Here is a 16,124-nt window from a genome sequence, read left to right on the forward strand (position 1 = left end):
TTATTTTTATTTGAGCTAAACAACACAAATCTCTTATTTATATAGTCATATTTCAATAAAAGTATAAACTTTTCATGAAAAAAGCTTAAACTTAGCTCTCAGCCATGTTTTTTGTAAGCTGTCCTATAAATATGACAGTGGTAAATAGCAGTGGCTTACGCAGTATCTGCTCCAGAGACTAGTTACAACCTGATCTCTCTCCCCCACCAGAGTCTCAATGGGAGTGCCTGCAGTTTACTTTTGCTGAACGTTGTCTTTACTGTGATTTTTTTAGTTCTGTGTTTTTTATTGATAAATGTGTATTTTTACTCATAAACAATGGCAAGTACATCACACATGACGATTGAAGAAATACTTCTTTTATTAGGAGATTTAGAAGAAAGTGAAGCTAATGTAGCTAGTGCTAATGTTGTTGTTTTTACCGCCACAAAATGTCGATTGTCTTACATGATGAAGAACAGTTTAATGATGATAATACTGAGGATGTGGATATTTCTGAGGTATGTGGTACTTTAGAATTAGAGTTGAAGCAAAATAATGATCTAGACTGTAAAACGTCAAATGAAAGCAAACCTACTAAAGGAAAACCCGAGAACACTAACTCTAGAAAAGTATTGAGAAGAAAGTTTAACAAACCACATAAATCCACTGATAGTAAGAAAAAGAAAGTCAGTAGTAGAACTACCCCTCGGACTTGGAAAAAGTGTCCTACCTGAGTATGGTTTTCCAGCTAAAGGAGATGGTTCTTTACAGTGTCTCAATGATTTAAAAGAAAGGTTTCATAGCAAATCACCAGTTGAAATATTTGAAAGCTTACTAACAACAGACATAATGCAAGACATTGTTACTCAAACTATGAAATACGCTTTAGAAATAAAAAATAACCAGTTGTTTGCCTTTTCAGTTGATGAATTGAAGTTGTTTATTGGCATTCTTCTGTTATCCGGGTACAATTGTTTACCTCAAGTTTCACTTTACAGTAGAACCCCTCATATCCGGCCACCACGGGACCGAGCCCCTGGCCGGATAACGATTTCGGCCGGATAAACCAACCTACAGTACACAGCACTTGACGAAACAAAACAATTGTACTGTACTGTACTAACCGCACTGGAAATAATCAACGAACTGTTTACAGGTTAAACCTATATTAGCTTAACTGAGGACAAAACAGGAAAAATGTAAACAAATAGATACACAAAAATAACGCAAGAGTCGTGTGAGACTAGTGCGTGCAACTGCGCGTCTGCAAGCCGTGGTAAATAAATTTCGATATTGGCTTCCGGGAAGTGGCCGGATAAACCGAGTGCGGTAAAACCGAGCCGGATATGGAGGGGTTCTACTGTATTGGAGTACTGCAGAGGATTTAGGTGTCCCCATTGTGGCAAACGCATGTCAAAAAATCGTTTTTGGCTTATAAAATCTTATATTCATTTTGCAGATAATGCTATGCTCAATGATGAAACAAAGTGTGATAGAGGTTTTAAAGTGAAGCCCCTCCTGGAAAAAATACAGCAATCATTTGCAAAGTTTGGTGTTTTTGAAGATAAACTTGCTGTTGAATGAGATGATAATAAAGTATTTTGGTCGAAATAATTTAAAGCAGTTCATCAGAGGAAAACCAGTACGCTTTGGATATAAGTTTTGGGCATTATGTGGTACAAGTGGTTATTGTTACAATTTTGATCTGTACTGTGGTAAAGATCAAGGATGTGAAGAAAAAATATTGGATTAGGCAGGAGAGTTGTTCAATCTCTTTTGTTTGTTGTTGATGATCCTTTGAGCTACGAATTATATTTTGACAACTTCTTTACGAGGTATAGAATTGCTTGAAGAACTCTTTGACTTAGGATTCAGGGCTAGTGGGACTATAAGAGAAAATCGAACACAAAAAATGTCCCCTACCGGACAAAAAGGAAATGAATAAACTAGGTAGAGGAGGCTATGATTACACTAGTGATCTGGATAGTGGAATTATGTTGACAAGGTGGAATGACAAATAATATAGTAACAGTTGCAACCAACTTCGACAGTGTTGAACCCCTGGCCAATGTTACTAGGTACAGTAAGGAAGAAAAGAAAAAAGTCCCTTTCCCAGTCCCCAAAAGTAATTAAAAATTATAGTAGCTTTATGGGGGGAGTGGATCTTCATGACTGGTTGGCATCTAAATATTGTATCAAAATAAAAGGGAAAAAGTAGTATTGGCCATTATTTACCAGAATTATTGACATGACATTAGTTAAATGCCTGGATTATCCACAAGCTTACATCAGACAATCCTGTTCCTCTCTTAGACTTCAGGCGTGCTATAGCTGTTCCTTATTTAAAGGCAAGTAATAAACGTCTGCCCATTGGAATACCTTCAGTAATACCCCGTAGTCAACAAGCAGCGCCTTTTGATGACGCAAGATTTGACGGAAGAGATCATCTTTTACACGTTAGAGACAAGCAAAGAAGATGCCAAATGCGACTGTGTACTTCAAAGCCTCTTACGTTTTTGCAAAAAGTGCAATGTGACCCTTTGTAAGAAATGTTTTGGCCCGTTACCACTCTAAGTGAGCGTATATAAGCCATAAGTTTTTAGATTTTAGGTCTTTTTTATCTTTTTTACAATCATTTATGTAATTTTAAAGTAATATTATTTTCATATCTTAAGAGTTACTGACATAACATTATATTTTGTTAAAAAAATTTAGCTTGACGTAATGACACTTTACAATACCACTGTCATAATTTTAGGACACCAGGTTATTATACAAAGACACTATGGACTACCACTGTCATATTTATAGGACACCATTTTTTTGTGTTAAAAATTAATTTTTTTATTAAAAGAACGGTTATAACTATAAATGAAATGTTATTTGGACCCAAAATCCTTAGTTTTATCGATTTTGTAAAAAAACTAAAAAGTTGGTAATTAATGGGTTAAGTTTATGTGATTCAGTGTATTAGACCTAATATTATAGGTCTAATTGTTCTTTCATTATATGTTTAGGACACCTTATCTGCCTTACCCTTTATACAGAATATTATATCTAACCATTAACTGTTCCAGTACTGTTTCTAAGGCACATTTCATTTCAAAATCCCACAAATCACGAGCTTGATCCTGCCTTTTGTTAGAACTAAAGATGAAAGTCTGTTTCATCAGACTTTAACTCTGAACTATACAATTTTTCTCAAATCCAAACATGATTTATCTATTAGATCACAACTATCTCGGTCCTGCACTGATATTGCCAATTTTTAGTCAATTGTTCCTCAACCATTTAACTCGGAACTGTCTTTGATCAGAACAATACATTAATTCCTAGCTATATTTGATAGCTAGGATGAAAACATAGTCTAGATTGTGATCTAAGACTCGTGAATCGCCGGTTAGTAAAATCCAACCAGTAGAAATAATTTGCATATTTATTGACTTTTTTGAAGGAGCATTCTCATTAGGCCTGCTTCTATGATAATAGTAATTTGTAAACTTCCCATTTCAGTAAAATTTTGGTATAGTGGATTTGTTACTGATTATGTAGTAAATGTTCTACAAATATTTAACAATGCTTTATGAAATCTTAATTAATTGTAGTCAAAACTCATTTTTGTAAAAACTAAAGTTGTTGGATAAGGTATAATACGAAGCATATCAAAGAGATTAAGTTCTTTTTTGTTTTGTGGATTCAAAGATGGAGAACTAGCTGAACTTTGGTGGTTTATTACCCCTTCATCATTCAAAGTCGTAACAAGTGATTTATTTGTGTTTTCTGTGATCGTTAACGAAAACATTTGAAACTATTGCCTAACAATACAGCGACAGTGAGATTAGTTTTATTGTTCGATCTTCAAGCGCAGTGACCTCTAAGCTCAGCCAATATTTATCGTCAAGACAAGAGAGTTACAATGAATATGGAATCGTGTAAAACTTTGTGTGAGTTAAAATATAATATGAGGAATTCCTAGTCAAAGAATAGTTTCGTATCATGACAGTGCTATGGGCTAATACAATCGTCAGTTAGAAGCTCTTTAATCACTCTTTGTTCACTGCTTTTACTTCACTTTAAAAGTGAGTCTTATGATTAAACTCTTCCTCACGAAGATGCTTTTTAGCTACCAACAAAGGTGGAATGTTTTTTCGTGGAAGATCTATATAAGTTGATTTGTTCGTTATGGTATTCCACCATTATGATTGATTAATATGGTAGAAGTTGTGTTAAAAAAAGGAAGTTTGAGAAATATTATTTAGTAAGGTAGGGAGGGCTATTTATTAAATAGTACAGTACTTGCCTGGGCATACATTATATGAGGGTGGATCAAAAAGTTTTGCAACTAAGGTATAAAGGAAGCAGTCCTTGCTTATCTATCAGCCTGATTTCTTATCTTATCTCCTATTAGAATGCACTCCTAATATTAACTCATTTGATTCAGTCTTGAGTTCTGCTGTTGCTCAATAAACATGGCGGATCCTGGTGAGTTTAAATCTGAATACCGCAGTGTAACCAAATTTTTATGTAAAGCGAGGAGTTCCATGAAGAAAATTTACTGCAGAATTCTCCATTGTCTACAATTACTCAATGGTTCAATGAGTTTAAGCATACATGCGAAACCATGAAAGATGACCCACGGTCAGGGAGACCTTCCACCTTGACTGACCTAAATCATGTTGCCCGTGTTGAAAGCCTCATTATGAAAATCGGCAGAGAAAGGTCTCTGAAGCTGCAATTGAACTAAATGTATCCTATGGCAGTGCAATCACGATAATTCATGATGTTCAGAATCAGAATCAGAATCAGAATCATTTTATTGTCGTCCAACAATTACAAAATTGTATTGACAAAGTCAAGTGTGATATTAAAAATATCACTAAGTAGGCCTACAGAGCCTAAAATAAATACAATCTATATCTACGTTAAAAGTTTAAAATTGTAAGTCACTAAAATTATCATTAAAAATCTCATCTACAGAATAAAACGTTTTTCTCTTGAGCCACTCTGCAACAACATTCTTAAACCTACCAACAGAAATTGATCTAGCACTTAATGGTAACTTATTGAATAGCCTAGCTCCGGTTATTGCATAGTTCTGTTGAGTTTTTACTTAACCTAGCATATTGTACATCAATTGTATTTTTAATTCTAGTGTTGTATTCATGGTTAAAGCTTCTAAGATTGAAAGAGTCAAGATTTTCCTTAACAAAAACTAAACTGTGTAATATATATATACATTGAGAAGCGTAAGTATACCCAGTTCTTCAAAAAATGGCCTACAGGACTCATTGTCGCTAATTCCTACTATACAGCGTATGGCTTTCTTTTGCCACTTAAACACAGTCTTGGCTCCACTAGAGTTGCCCCACAGTAAAACCCCATACAGAAGGTGTACATTAAAAAAAGCGTAATATGCACTAATGACTAGATTAAGACTTGTATACAATTTTAGTTTTTTTAGTAGAAATATCACTCTTGCTAATCTAATACATAAATGGTTTGTATGGATTCCCCAGTTAAGCTTTGAGTCTAAATTGATACCAAGTAGTTTTACAGACTTATTTTCAGCATTACGTAAACTAAAGACAATTTCCTCGGTCTTGTTATTATTAACAGTTAATTTATTAGCAGAGAACCAGAGATAGGACCTTTCCCTCATATAGCCCATAATGACATCATTTAATTTTGAGTCCTCTGTCTGATGATAACAGAGTAGTATCATCAGCATACAAAACAACCTTACCAGGGACAAATTTTAGGGAGATCATTAATGAAGACAGTAAACAAGAAGGGGCCCAAGACTGAGCCCTGGGGAACCCCGCTTGCTACCCTCCTAAGTCCTGATCTCTGGTCACCTACTTTGACAAGCTGAAGGTCTATTGCTCAAATAAGACATAATCAAAGACAAAGCATTGTTTCTCCAGACCATAATATTTCAATTTTTGAATGAGTTCATCATGAGGTACAACGTCAAATGCCTTACTTAAGTCCAATAACACAGCAGCTGTTTCTTCCTTATTTTCAAAGTTATTCAATACATAAGAGACAATATTATCTACAGCTTTTAACAGTTGACAGATTTTTCCTAAACCCATACTGAGATGAAGAAATCAAATTATTGTACTCAAAATAATATTCCAATTGGTTTTTCACAATAGTCTCTATTAACTTTGATATAACGGGTACTAGGGCAAATAGGCCGATAATTGTTTAAATTCATTTTGTCACCCTTCTTATGCAAAGGTACCGTTATTGTTATTTTAAGGGCACTGTGGATATATTCCATCAGTAAGCACCCAGTTTATCAAGCTGTGTTAAAGGATAGATTATAACATCTAATATTTCCTTTAATACAAAGTTGGAAAGTCCATAGACATCTTCTGATCTGGAATTACTTAACCTATACACAGAACTATATACATCTCTACTATTTACAACTGTCCACTTAAAACTACACAGGCCAGGGGGTTTAATACCTGACGATTTCAACATATCAACAGAACTTGCTACATCTAAAATATCACAGCTATTTTTTAACACATTAACAACATTAATAAAAAAGCTATTAAAATCATCAGCTGTTATTGGATTTTTTTCTTTGGCTTTGTTAGGCACACGACCTGTTTCAGCGTTTATAACTTTCCATGCAGCCTTACATTTATTGTGTGACTCAAAAATAAACTTTTCATTTGCTCTTTTTTTAGCCAAAATAATTTCCTGCCTATACATTTTCTTAAGCCTACCATGAATTGCCATGCACTGAGGATCAGTCCTTCCTTTTTCATGACTTAAGTCTAGCAATAGCCTTATTTCCCTTAGCAAGGAGTGTACCAGTTCAACTTTTAAGCTTTTTGACTTATATCTAGGCCTACTATGGTTTGACAAGACTTTTCTTTTTTTAGAGGGCATGATTCATTCAAACAATCAGATAAAACTTGCAGAAAAGTTTTTGAAAAGCTAACTCAACATTAGTTACTGTTAAAAAAGATGCTTATCCCAGGTTACAGATCTTAACCTATGCTTAAGTCTATCTAGACAAGGTTTTGCTCAACGGCCTATGTGTTTTCAAATGTACCGTGACTATTTTGAAAATATTCAGAAGATGAGGTTAGGTGTTGCATATTATAATTTAAAAGTAATGCACAATGGTCAGAAAGATGAGGTTGGATAATTTCACAGGTAAGCATTGAGGGTGTAGGTTAGTGATAAAATTATCAAGACAGGAGCAAGGCGGGTGGGCTGGAAATTTTAAACAGACAAAATCAAGAGATCGTAGAATATTTACAAAGTTTTGCACTTTAGGGTCGTCACTTTTTGGATCCATGTTTATATCGCCCGCAATTATCATCTTGAAATTTCTGTATTTATTTACAAAGTCAATAAGATTAGCCAGCTTCTCAGTAAAGATGTCGACTGACGAATCAGGTGTACGATATACAGACACAGTCATAAGCGCAAAGTAGGAAAAACTATCACAGCGACTTCAAATTGCTTAATTTCACACAGGCAATGGATGTCAACAACTTCAAACGCATGTAAAAAAGTGTTTTTCACAAAGATTGCCACTCCGCCAAATGAAGTAGGCCTACAATAACGAGCAGCTAGTAGAAAACCTGCTGGTTGATAAAGCAATATTTCATCGTCCACACACCAGTGTTCGTTAATGCAAAGTATGTCACAATTGGACATCCTCAAGGAAAACATCCAACTCGTTAACTTATTTTTTAATTGTTCTGGGCATGTCCAAAGTATCAGCCAGACGGTTGCTTCCAAACCTCTCCATTCATAAGTTTTACCAATGGGATCCTGAAACCAAGCAGTGGCGGCACAAGGGAACTCCACCACCAAGGAAGTTCAGAAATCAGTTAGAAAAGTGAGATCACAAGTTTTCTGGGATTTCAATGGTATACTGACGATTGATTGCTTTGACAACAGAAGAACAATAGCAGGGGAATATTATGCCGAACTACTTCTTTATACCTTAATTGCAAAACTTTTTAATCTTGTCTCATATAACAAGGAACACAAATTAAGAACAGAGATTTTCAATGCTGTTATAGTGGTTAAATGTGTTTTATTCAGGTACCATTCACTGCTCACGTATTGAAGCAATTTTTGTTTATTTAGTCTGTTTTAAGATGCATATTTGGAACATAATATGCAATATATAATTTTATAAAAGTGTTATTTTTTTACAAATATTTGGTTTTTTTAATATGTTTTATTGATTTTTTAATTGACATATTTTTTGCAGGAGGATAATTCTAATACATTCTGACAGTTGTAACTGAATATCAATTATTCAGCTTTATAGCAGTATTAGTGTGTGGAGATATGTGTGCCTAAATTTTCAAAATGCATTAATCCGAAAAATGTATTTAAAGCAAGAACTAGATAAATCAACCTTTCAGCCTATTAAAATCCCCCGCACAGTAGTCTTTAGCAGGTTCTCAACCTCATATTCTTCTCTAGACCTTGTAATAATAACAACAAAAATCTTGTAGTTATTATTCTCTTCTTATTTTGTTTTATTGCTTCCTAATCAAATTTTAAAATTATGCTTCAGTTAATTTTTTAGACCTGTAACACTGTATTTACCAGGCGCAAAACATCATGCATTAACTGGAGTACATCTATTTTAGGCTAACATCTTCATTGAAACATCTGTTAATTTGATTATTTTGAGTCTCAGAAACTTTCTTTTGGGTTAATGATGTCATTTAGTTTTTTGAAGCTATGCTTAAAATAGCTCTTTCTTTGGAGCTCTTTCTATGCTTTATAATTAAGTAATACAAGAAAAACTGGTTTTCCACGTAAAAACATTGTGCTGTTTTGGATAAAAAATTATTGAGGCAGATAAACAAAAATAGTAATAAAATATTAACAGTTGCTTTAGATTTTTTGTTTTTCTTACTAAAAAATTGTAATATATACTAAAAAAATTAAATAAAACATTATTTGGAGAAAGCTACAGACACTATTGTAGAACAACCTAATAGACTAAAATGTCCTGAAAAATTGACTAATTTATCTGTATCCAAACTCATTCTATTAATATTTTAGTACTCACATGCATTTTTGCCTAAATCAATTCAAACATTCAGTTTTAGACAGACATTGAGGGTAATTGCTTCCTCAATGGGTTAAGTTTGTATCAAAAAGATCCCTTATGTTCTAAATTGTTTGGTAGATAAAAATAGATTTGTTCTTTGTAATTTTTTTAAAAGGTGTATGGAATATAATTTTTTTAATTGATTATTTGAGTTACATTTATGTTTTATCACACACATTTCAATAACACTTCCAAAACACTGTGTGTAATTAACTACTGACAGAACATTCCTTCAACCAATTACAGCTTGATAATATGTGCACCTTTTCCAAGGTGATATATGATGTTTTCAAGATGTTTCTTTTTCTGTGTGTGTTGAACTGTGCAGTGTCTGTCCACTTGGATCATAGCACACACCTGATCAAGGTTGTTTTGTGTAACAGCGAAACGTCTTTCTGAACGTTTGTTTTCTTAAAGCGAACTATGGCTCCTTCAGAATTCTAAATCTAACAACAGTTGCATGAGATGGTGCTTCGGAATCAAATACAATTTTGAGACATTCAACACTCCTTTTGAGACAAACTGCTTAAAGTCATAGGCAAAAATAACTCTCTCTGCTCTCTCGACAACTTTATGGCTTCACGACGTTGATCTTTCCACACATACGATACATGTACATGATGCAAATTGAAGTCTGGGTACTGATTGGCTCACGTTCTATCAGACTAGACCGATAAGATTATTGCAGTATGCTTTATCCAAAAACTTGCAGTGTCCTTCGCACTAAATATGAATTTCTTTACACATTCAAATTTTTAAATCATACTTGTAAGCTATTACAGCTAAACAAACACAGTTGGGCTATTTTTTCATATTTTAAAACATTGCAAATGGCGGATTGTTTTATTCTAAAAGAATGCAAGATTTCAAAAAGTCTAGCTCTTAATTTAAGTGGTATAAACAGCAATTTAGCTGAGTATAGAATTGATGAGGGTATAAAGAATAGAATTTGATATACATATCAACATTAAAAAATGTTTGTATTAGCTTAAAGTGTTGAAATTTTATATTTTTGTGCCAAAAAAAGTCATTAGAACTATCTGATAAAATCAGCTTGAGCAGTGTGTAGTTAAGACAGAGTCTTATCTGAAATCTTATTAACAGTTTGTATACATATTTTGGACAATATGTAAGTTGTATATACTGTATTTTATAAAGAGTATTATTTTAGAGATAAAAACTATATTGATATTATGTATTGAGCTAAATTTAATTTTTAATACTAATAAAATTGTAAGCAGGTGTGTAAAATAAACACTGCTTGGACGCTGAAATTATACATTATCACAAGTTACTGGGACCAAGCCTAGTTCCGATAGTCGAAATGATAATGCGGACCGCCATTAAAAACGATCACTGTTGATATTTATACTACTATATTTAAATACTAAGCAGCACAATTAAGTGCTTACGTATGGGTCTACAATGGGGAGTGGCATTCACTTAGGATGTTATAAATTGCTAATGGAAAGCAAGCTAATAGTGTATACAGCACTGTCTTTAGTTATAACTTTCTTTAAAAGTGTATAAAATTGCACACTTTTTGTTAAAACCTGAATTACAATATTCTGACGTGTGAACAGAAACATCGCTATAGTCAACAAAATGTCTGGCTTGTAGCTGCTGTTCATTGCTGTAACACTAACAAAAAACATTTCAAATAGTATGATGTTCATGCTGCTAAACATGTTACCAGTAACGATGGGATATCAAATTAAAATGTTAGTTGTGTACATCAGATAACCGCATAATATGAAAATTTGTCCATTCTTTTCAGTTTTTATATTATATAAATGTGCAATACAATTTTCTTGCATATACTAATCAATGTATATCAAAACGTAGTTCACGGCATATGTTGAGTTTTATTTGTTGAAGTGTAAATGTTCAATTAAAGAAAGTGGCATTCATCATTTTAAATTCAAACTTTTGTAATTGTTGTCAAGAATTCGTTTTTACTTATTTTGCTTACATTATTTTTTATTTCATCCAAGAATATTTTCCAATTTCTTTATCTTGTTTTAAGTATTTTCACTAGCATGTATTATATTTTTGGAAATTAAAAATTAATTACAGATTTAGGACTATTTCAACAAAACCACAATTTAAAATTTTATTACAAATCTGTATTTTTTCTACAGTATATTTTGTTTTTTATTTTTATTTTGTATTGACTTTTGAATTAAGAAAACTTTTTTATTCGATTTTAACTATTAATTCAGTATGTGGAAATTTTAATTGAGTAAAATGATCAATCAAGCAACAACTATTTTCTTAAAATAAATGGCGATTTTTCTGAATTTTCTCAAAAATGTATTATTTTAGTGTACCTTGGTTAACTATGTAATATTTAACGTTACAGATGATGAATCGCAGCGAGAGACCCGACAGAGGAACAATTGTATATGTTGGAGGATTGGCAGATACTGTTAAAAAAGAAGATCTAGAAGTTGAGTTTGAGAAATTTGGAAAACTTAACAGAGTTTGGGTTGCGTTCAACCCTCCTGGTTTTGCTTTCATTGAGTTTGAAAATAAGGAAGATGCTGAGGCAGCAGTTAACACTTTACACGACGCAACTATTTTGAACTCTAAACTTCGTGTAGAGATTTCTCGTGGGCGACCTCGGGGTGGACGAGGAGGAATGTCATCAGGAAGAGGTGGTGAGCGAGGAATGAGGGGTGGTCGTGGAAGTTTTAGAGGTAGTCGTGGAGGAGATTTTAGTCGGGGCAGGGGAATGGGAAGAGAAAGAGGTGGATTTGGTGGTTCATTTGACCGTATGGAAGACTTCAAACAATTCAGGGGAGATAGAATGGGTGGAAGTAGATTTGATGATTTTGAAGATAGGCAAAGGCCAGGATTTGATGACAGAGATTTTGGAGCACTAAGAGATTTTGGAGGTCGTAGAGATTTTGGAAATGTTGAAAGTTCAAGAGGTTATGGGCCTGTTAGAGATTTCCCATCGCGAGATGCAGTACCTAGCAGAGAGTTTCCTGTTCGCGATATAGGGGGCAGAGACTTCGTTTCGCGAGATGTTGGAGGAAGAGATTTTCCTCCTTCCAGAGATATAGAACGAGATTATCTTGGCGGAAGAGACATTAGGAGTGGTAGGGATTTTGAAATGAGAGATTATGGTATTGAAAGGGAACTCAATGGAACCCGAGGATATGGAGGTGCCCGAGATTTAGGCGCAGTAGAGCGTGATTATGCTAGTGCGCGAGATTTTGGTAGTGCAAGAGATTTTGGAGCTAACCAGTCTCCTTATGGAGGCAGAGATTTCGCAGCAGCTAGAGAAGGTCCTCCAGCACGCGACATTGGCGGAGGAAGAGACTATGGTGGAAATAGAGACATCGGTATGAGGAGAGATGCTGGTGTTAGAGATTTTACTTCACCTAGAGATGTTGCAAATCCAAGAGATTTTGGGGGAAGGCCCTCTAGAATAGATTATACTGAGGGTGACAGATTCGGCGGAGGTGGAAGGGGAGGCTTCGGCAATGGAGAAGTACGAAGGGCCGGAGCCTTTGACAGCGGCAGATTCTCTGGCGGTGATGTCGGCGGTTCAGGCGATTACGGCGGCTACGGTGCAAGAGACAGGTTCCGAAGTCGTTCGCCGATTGGCAGAGTAAGGTATTGATCCTAAATCCATAGTTGTGAAATAATTTTAATATGCAGACAGTGATATTAACAAAAATATTATTGCCTTGAATCTTAATACGTCAAGTTGCACGATACCATTCTTATTACTGTCATTTTACTGGCAATTTTCGACGAGACCTACGTGTCCATTGTTCTTTTCAGTTAAATTTTTAGGTGTTGTTAAAATGATTTCAACTTCACGTTTTGAATCACTTCACACTTTATTAGACGTAGTAGTTGTTGGAAAAAACAAAATTCAGCGTGCACATTAAAGTATTGGTTTGTTTTTTGTTGAATACAATTTTTAAATAAGCATAACATTCTAACTTTGCATAATATTACAGCATAATATATTTAATATATCATTGGCGACGAAATGATCAAGTTTTTCAAATGTATTACCTCAAAAAGTTAAAAATGACCACTGCGAGTCAGAACATGATTTATATAGAAGAAGACCTTTTTGCAAAGTGGATACTTTTATCTGTGACAATGGTAACCACCATGCGTTGTAATTCTGAAGACCTGAGATGAAATTTTAACCTTAAGAAATTTATTGTTCTGTAAAATTACATCTCTTACATTATTAGTTTTGTAATGTATATTTTAAATTTGTTGGTTTTCAAATGAGAATACCCGTTGTAAGAATACTGTTAGGAGCATTATAGAACCGGTGCCAGTTTAAGAAAATCGATATCGCCGATCAAAGCTTCTATTATGTATAGTAAATGTCACGTGCTACAAGTAGGCAATATACTGTTACTAAACATCAGTGTGATTACGCATGGAAAGAACACATAGTATCTTCGTTCGGTTCAGTTTTGGAGCACATCTCGCTAAATTGCTACTCACCATTTTACAAACACAAATATCGTCGTATTTAGTTTTTATTTGATTTTTATAAATTGGTAATACTAATTACTTATAAGGCTTTAATAAATTTCTTAAAAATTATGATTTAAGATTGTTTTTTTTTTCTCCGATAAAAAGAAAATCTTAGTTTAGAGTAAGTTTTCAGTCCTATGGAAGAAGAGAATAAAATCAAAAAAATGTGGCCAATGGGTGAGGCAAAGTATATACTCTCATTGATCAAGGATTAATAGAGTATGTGAAAGAGAATGCCTGTGCAATGTTTTTTTAATTTGTTTGAAATCAGTCCAGCACATAATGCAATTTGGAAATCACAGCATATAGATTCATAATAGGTTTGTGAAATTAAAAACCATCTTAATGTACAATGTGCTCTCCTTATTGAGTTAAATTTATTATTTGTATTGTTTTTAGTTTCAGGATTAAATAATATTTCAACCTCAAATGTAGAGGAACGTGTATCATGTTTACATGTAGAGGTCTTGTCCATGATACTCCTATTGTGTATCATCGTATATGTTTATCGTCAAATAATTTTAATTTCCTCTTAAACAATATGTTATAAAACTGTTCTAATATAATTTATTACAGTTATAAGAAAGCTATTTTATTATAGGATTGTGAAGTCACTCTAGGATTTTTAAGCTCAATTAACAACTTAGAATCATCATGGTTTATAATCTTAGTATTAAAAATACATTAATTGAAAGTATATTATTTTCTAAGGTTAAAATATTCCAATGATAAATCTTAGGGGGAGTGCTAACCAGCTGTCAATTGCGCTTCTGCGGCTCCTCTTTTAAAATGGGGCTAAAGTTAAAAGTGCGTTACAAATAGAAACTCGTCTCAGATCTATGATTATTTCACTTTAAAAACTTAGATTTTAGTACCTAAAGGTTATTGAGTTATTAAAGATATTATTATTAATTGTGTATAATTTCTATTTAATTTAGATTTCTTAATAATAAACTATATTTGTTACTGTCTGAATGTATTGTCGCAGTTCATTACCTATTGGTCCAATATAAACTTTCTCTTGAGATGATGACTACAATAGTAAAAATCAATGGATTTAAATCTGAGGTACTGTTGTTCTAAAACGACATTTGTTTCCGTGTACGCTAAGGCACACCATCCACAAGAATTAGATATAATTTGTCATAAAATGCAAACAAATTTGATCAACTATTGTTTTACGTGATACCTTGTACACTTATACTGCACTGAACTATAAGTAAGCTATGTCTCACTTGTAGTTTAGTATTATTGTTGTTTGTGCAAACATCAACACAAGTATTACTTATCTATTTTGTATCCGATACTGCAGCTTTTAAATTGTAGTGTTTAATTAAGAATAACAATGTTATTTTATTTTCATCTGTTGCACATTATTGGGAAAATACAACGTTAGGATAAAAATCCAAGTCCGGGTGTAAAAACATTTAGTCATGTATTGCAAACTAACTATGAAAATGGAGTTCTTTAATTTGTTCCCCCTTTATAATGATGATATCATTGGTTGTTCTGTTTGCAATATTATTATCACTGTTGCGGCAGTAATGTGGGTGGCCATTAATGAATGCTTGATAGTTGCTTTAAGAAAACTTCCCACTCCTTTCGATAGTGATTTTTAGCTTATTTATTTAATGTGTAACTGTTCTAAAAAATCCTAGAGAGGCTTCTCCAATAAACCCTGTAAATGTTTGTGTAGTATTATTTTTATTTATTTTTGAAGAGCATTTTTTTTTTCAGTCGACCTCTTTACTGATCAGAACAAAAGGATGTGAGCAGTAACTTCTCTCTAAGGGACATTGATATTGAGAATCGCTTCCACACCTCCATGGCATTTACATCAGTATGAACTAAGTTATGAATATGTAGACCACTTTGTAAATTGTTTTTAATTTTGAACATATACTCAAATTTTATAAGTAGCCTAGATAGTATATTATCCGTAATGTTTAGTTGTGAATGTCATCAGAATTTAGTGTGCTTATTGTAATGGAATGGATATGATTTTAGATGTATAAGTATAGTAGATTTATATTTTCATCATTCTTTTAGTGCGTTATGTATAAGTTAATGCTTTGAATGTTTAAATATAACATTATTCTTATAAAAATAACGAAGAAATATTCATCAAGAGTGTTTTAGGAATGAGAAATCTTTATAAATTGTATGTTAAATAACATTAAAACCAATTTCTCTTTCATTATCCCATTTAAAACATGATTCTATACGAGTATTACTTATTAAGGTTTTATTATATCAACAAATTTATTTATGTATTAAATCTATTTTTTCTGTTGCCAATTGTCTTATTTATATTCTCAACCTTGTGCCCTTGAAAATGTTTGTGTGCTATATAAATCTAAAACAATTAGACAAATTATTCTGAATTTTGATATAAAATGCTTATCATTTTAAGGTAAAATTTTAAGTCATCATTGATATAAATGTGAATTTTTTTTACTAAAAAATTAATTTAATAAATTAGATCAGAAATAGTTTTATTAAATTACTTTAA

The 16,124-nt window shown here is 33.0% G+C and overlaps 1 protein-coding gene across 2 annotated transcripts in view; it reads left to right on the forward strand.

Moving 5' to 3' along the window:
* LOC124356911 (TATA-binding protein-associated factor 2N-like) overlaps positions 1-15,910 on the forward strand; it is a 29,128-nt gene extending 13,218 nt beyond the window's left edge. For both annotated transcript variants that reach the window (XM_046808206.1, XM_046808205.1), the window contains exons 2-3: positions 11,457-12,718; positions 15,350-15,910. In XM_046808206.1, coding sequence (XP_046664162.1) covers positions 11,457-12,718; positions 15,350-15,365 — 1,278 coding nt within the window. In that variant the 3' untranslated portion in view covers positions 15,366-15,910. The remainder of the gene's footprint in view (positions 1-11,456; positions 12,719-15,349) is intronic.
* The last annotated feature ends 214 nt before the right edge of the window (positions 15,911-16,124 follow it).

Source organism: Homalodisca vitripennis, chromosome 3 (assembly GCF_021130785.1).
Source record: "Homalodisca vitripennis isolate AUS2020 chromosome 3, UT_GWSS_2.1, whole genome shotgun sequence".
Lineage (NCBI taxonomy): Eukaryota > Metazoa > Arthropoda > Insecta > Hemiptera > Cicadellidae > Homalodisca > Homalodisca vitripennis.